Consider the following 5,366-nt stretch of genomic DNA (forward strand, 5'->3'; position numbering starts at 1 on the left):
TTTAAAATATAAAATATATAATTAAACTTAGGAAATAAAAAAGATATGGAAACAAGGAGGGGTTATGTTGCAATATTACTATTTTTTTTGTTGGATGATTTTGGGCTTGTGTTAGCCGGCACCATCATCTCCAAAAAAATTATTTTTTTAATCAGATAAAAAGAGTGTCGACCATCAATGTATTAGCACTTAAAAAAATTTGAAAAAAAAATACATAGTGCTGGCCATTTAGTGCCCAAAATCCAAAAATTATTTTTTTAATAAAAAAATGTGATGCCGACCATCTATTTCCCATAATCTAATTTTATTTTTTATTTCAAATCATTTTAGTGAATGTTTTTGAACCTAGGTTATTTTTATAAATATCAAATTTTATCAGGTTAAATTAATAAAAATTCTAGACATTACTATATCACCTATAAAATTTAGTTATCTTTTTAATTTCTTTGGCGTATTATAGAAAAACAATTTTAGAGTAAATTTCTAACCACACCGCAATTAACACGATTTGAATCAAATCATATCTTAGTCAAGAGACAAAATCCTGTTATTGAGGGCCCTAGTAGCAGGTATTTAATAATAACTAGAAGTCAAATCCTGCACGCTTCCCAGTTCTGTGTATTGCATTGGCTGTAATTTTCAAAGAAAAATATACTAAATAAATGAGAGAAAATGACCTAACCTTGAAGAGGGACAAGTGTAGTCTCTTGATGCGAAATGTGTTTGACTGTCAGCTTGCAAAACCCAGATTAATATAACAGATGCAAAATCTGATCAGTGAAGATAAGAAAATGGAGACCATGGGAAATCTTCTAATCCTGTTTGCAGCTTCTTTATGCCTCTACCTCTTCGTTGCTTTGCTCAATGTTTTCTACAAGTATTGGTGGATACCTCATCGGGTACAGTTCATCATGAATTCACAAGGAATCAGAGGACCTCCTTATGAATTTATCCATGGAAACAACAAAGAAATTGCCCAAATGCTCATGGAAGCATCTATCAAACCTATGGCCTTGACACACGATATATTTCCCAGAGTCATGCCTCATGTTTACTCCTGGATCAACAAATACGGTGAGAATATGTTTTTTTTTTCTTTTTTGGGTAGTATTTTCTGATTAACCTCCACTTTCCATGAAGAGAAATCATTTTCTTTCAGGGAAGACTTATCTTAGTTGGAATGGAATTCGAGCTCAACTGCTAATTACAGACCCAGAACTGGTCAAAGAGGTCCTTAAAAACAGTGAAAAAGCTTTTCGAAAGCCAAAGACTACATATTTCTTCGACAAGCTAATAGGCGACGGGCTTGCTTCAACCGAACGTGAGAAATGGGCAAGGCTAAGGAAACTGGCCAATTATGCCTTTCATGGGGAGAGCTTAAAAGTAAATCATCTCTACCTTCTAATCTAATTATTGTAGTGGGACATTTACAAACTTGATACTTTTTTGCAGACTATGACTCCAGCTGTAGTTGCTAGCGTTGAAACCATGCTTGAGAAATGGAAAAGTAAGGAGGGCAAAGAGATAGAAGTGTTCCAAGAGTTCAGATTATTGACTTCAGAAGTGATATCCAGAACCGCCTTTGGTAGCAGTTACTTGGAAGGGGAGAAGATTTTTGACATGTTGACGAAGTTGTCAGTAATTACAGGCAGAAATATTTTTAAAGCAAAGATTCCCATCATCAGGTAACTTCATCAAATCTTTACTTTGTTAATCAACATACTGCAGCTGCCAATGGGTTGATTTAATCTGGTTGTCCTTTTCAGCAAGTTTTGGAAATCTGCTGATGAAATTGAATCAGAAAGAATTGCCAAAATGATACATGATTCTGTGATGAGCATTGTTGAAAAAAGGGAAAAGAGGGTAGTGACCGGAGAAGCTGATAATTTCGGCTGTGATTTTCTGGGATTACTTGTTAATGCTTATCATGAGGCGGACGAGAAAAACAGACTTTCGATACAAGATTTGGTAGATGAGTGTAAAACTTTTTATTTTGCTGGGCATGAAACAGTCAATTCCTTGCTTGCATGGGCAACCCTGCTTTTAGCAATACACACCGATTGGCAAGACAAAGCAAGAGCAGAGGTGATTGAGGTCTTTGGTAATCAAAACCCAGATTCTGAAGGGATGGCCAAATTAAAGACGGTAAGCAAACTATACAAATTCAATAGCTTGAAAACTAACAGTGACCATTTATATTGCCTTTTAGATTTTTTTTTCTCCAACAGATTACCATGATTATCAATGAAACTTTACGGCTTTATCCTCCTTTAAGTGGCGTGATAAGAGAAGTAGGAAGAGAAGTCCAATTAGGAAAACTTGTCCTGCCTACACATTCAGAGGTCGACATGCGAATCATAGCACTTCACCATGATCCTGACTTATGGGGAGATGATGTTAATCTTTTCAAGCCAGAGAGGTTTGCTGAAGGGATAGCGAAAGCTACTAAGTACAATGCAGCTGCATTTATGCCTTTTGGATTGGGACCTCGATCTTGCGTTGGCATGAGCTTTGCAATCACTGAGGCGAAAACTGCACTTTCCATGATTCTGCAACGCTACACTTTCACCGTCTCCCCTACTTATGTTCACGCACCTGCACTACGTCTTACACTCAAGCCACAACATGGGATGCAGTTGTTGTTTCATTCACTACATTATGATGCTTAAAATTCTAGGTTGTTGGTCCCCAATATAGTAATATATAGTAAAATGTGGATGATACTGTACTTTGCAACCATTCGATGATATATGGTTTGGGGATTTCATGTTTTGGCAACAAGATTATATGCTTTTTTTTTTTGTTGTTGATATTGTTAAAGGTGAAAAAGGTATTACAGCAAACATCGCCACCGCAGGAGCAGGCCCTACAGTCCTGTGAATAACATAATCAACAACAAAATAGTCCACCAAAGAGAAATCAATTCAAATTACCCCAAAAAGCTGGAACGGCAGCAGCAAATCCAGTCAGCTCCCTGAACATCATACAGAAACAAGAACATCACAACCCAGTCATATACACGCCAAAGCAGTTAGATTCTTTATACACATTCACAACGGAGGCATTATGGGATCTCATCACACAGCTTGGTATATGACCTATCCAGCATTTGAGAAATAGTGAAGATGTCAAGTCCAGGAGCTCCAAACAATGCCTCAGCCGGTGGATCCTATAATTAGGTGTCTTTCTTCCATTACTACTGCAGTAGTGAAGTTTTTATTCCATTCGGTTCCCTTCTTCCAGAGTTTCTGCTTGAAACACTCACTCCTGGAGCCGGCCATTACATTGCTTGTTTAACTTTCATGGAAGGCTCGAAGCTCATTAGACCAGAAACTTTGTTCCTTTGCCTATGTATCTTTTTGACATATTCTCTTAAGGAAGAGCTACTTATATCAAGGCTCCATCTTTTTGAGTCGCAGGGCAAAAGTCCGTTCTCCATGAAAAACTACCCATTTCCACTAAAGCACACCAGCTTTCGCCATCCCATCCGCGAAAAAACCTGAAATGATACACCAGAAACTCCCTTAAGACAGACAGAGCCAAGTCACTTTCTCGCTAATCCCCATTGAACCCTCCAATTAAGCAAAGCCATTTCATATTTAAACCCAATGGCCACCACAATTGCCGTACAAAATTTACAAATTAAAATGCAAAAGTAATACAGAAAAATACACAGCCCAAGCTCCAAAATGCAAGGAAGTCCATTTAAAATATCCATTTAAAATATAAGCCAAATTTAAGTTCGAGTTTAAAAACTTGAATCTAATTCATTTTTAATTTTGTAATATAGTATATTCACTGGAAAATATGAATTGTCAATGTCGAAACAATTTTTAAATCGAGTTTTGGAAAATAGGAATCGACTTTGAGAAAAACGAAAACGGGAGTCGCCACCAATCTTTTTAGGTGTGATTGGATCACCTTATAAAATGTTTTGTTTTAAAACATTAATTTTAGTCTACGAAAGTCGAGAAAACAGATTTGGGAGTCAGTTACGTACGAGGAAGGGTTAATACCCTCGTAACGCCCAAAAATTGGTACCTAATTGATTATCAAGTGTCTTTAATGTCGGAAATTGAAAAATTTTAAGATGTAATCCTCTTTAAAAATATTTTAATTTTGAAAATTGGGGTTCACTCGTATCAAAGTATTGTCACTAAGTTAACCCTTTTTGGAAATTCCTATCTCGAAACAACAAAACGCTATATCCAATAAGTTAGGACATGTTGCTTTGAAATTCCAAGATAGTGGCTTGCATTTAGAAAACCTTTAAAACACTTAAAAGGGTATTTGATTATTCGAACTCAACGAGAAAAGTGGCAACCCAATAAGTTAGGGCACTACTTTCTCGAAATTTCCAAACGCCAAGCATTACCTTTATATTTTTTGAAAACTTTGGAGTCTTGTTTTTTTTTTAAATGATGCATAAGGAATCACATTATCACTATAGAATAGAACATTACAATAATAAGCGAATAAAACGTGCATTTTAACGATACAATAGCAATAATACAAAAATCATATACTAGATGCATACGTGCTTAGAATTACATAACATCATATATACAAAGATACATATAACCTATATTGAAGATGGATAAGCAAAACATACAAACATACATAGCAATAATTAAGAAATGCATGATACACAATTTAAAAGAAATATAATATCGATGTACATGTTCACAAAATATATCATCAAATAATAAGTATAAAAATAACATTTAACACACATGATACATACATAAAAGAATTAATATATATATAAATATAATATAAAGTGAATAATTGTTAGCAAAATATACATATAATACAAATAAAAATATGATATTTAATAATAATTTTAAAATAGTATTTAATATACAATATATATAAAAAATATTTATAAAATAATAATAATTATATATATAAAATATATTGGTTTAAAAGTATGTAAAAGAATCCATAATATAAAAATATTAGTTTAAAATGAAATAATACATAATAAATAAATAATTAATAATTAAAGATGAGTTAAAAATATAATTTAATTTACAAAATTTAAAATTATAAATAATACAATGAATAACATAAACATAGATAATATAATAGATAATATATGATATAAATATAAGTAGTATTTTAATAATAATATATGTATGGTTTTTTTTTCAAAATAAATTAATTATATATGTAAAATAAAATAACAAAATTCAAAAAAAATATAAAATAAGGATTAAAATTGAATTTTAATAGAATTATAAGGCTAATTCGCAAAATAATATAAGTTCTGGGCCTGATTTGCAAGAATTAAAACGACAAAGGACTCATTGGGCAATTTGCCGTAATCCTAAACGACGCCGTTTCCAGAATGTAATAACCGTTGG

The 5,366-nt window shown here is 33.1% G+C and overlaps 1 protein-coding gene across 1 annotated transcript; it reads left to right on the plus strand.

The window, feature by feature from the left end:
• The first annotated feature begins 606 nt into the window (after positions 1–606).
• Positions 607–2,781, plus strand: LOC107894247 (cytochrome P450 CYP749A22). Its single transcript, XM_016819509.2, has 5 exons — positions 607–1,074; positions 1,160–1,383; positions 1,453–1,685; positions 1,767–2,145; positions 2,229–2,781. The coding sequence occupies exons 1-5, from the start codon at positions 762–764 to the stop codon at positions 2,667–2,669; spliced, it is 1,590 nt and encodes a 529-aa protein (XP_016674998.2). The 5' UTR covers positions 607–761; the 3' UTR covers positions 2,670–2,781.
• The last annotated feature ends 2,585 nt before the right edge of the window (positions 2,782–5,366 follow it).

This window comes from Gossypium hirsutum, chromosome A13 (assembly GCF_007990345.1).
Source record: "Gossypium hirsutum isolate 1008001.06 chromosome A13, Gossypium_hirsutum_v2.1, whole genome shotgun sequence".
NCBI lineage: Eukaryota > Viridiplantae > Streptophyta > Magnoliopsida > Malvales > Malvaceae > Gossypium > Gossypium hirsutum.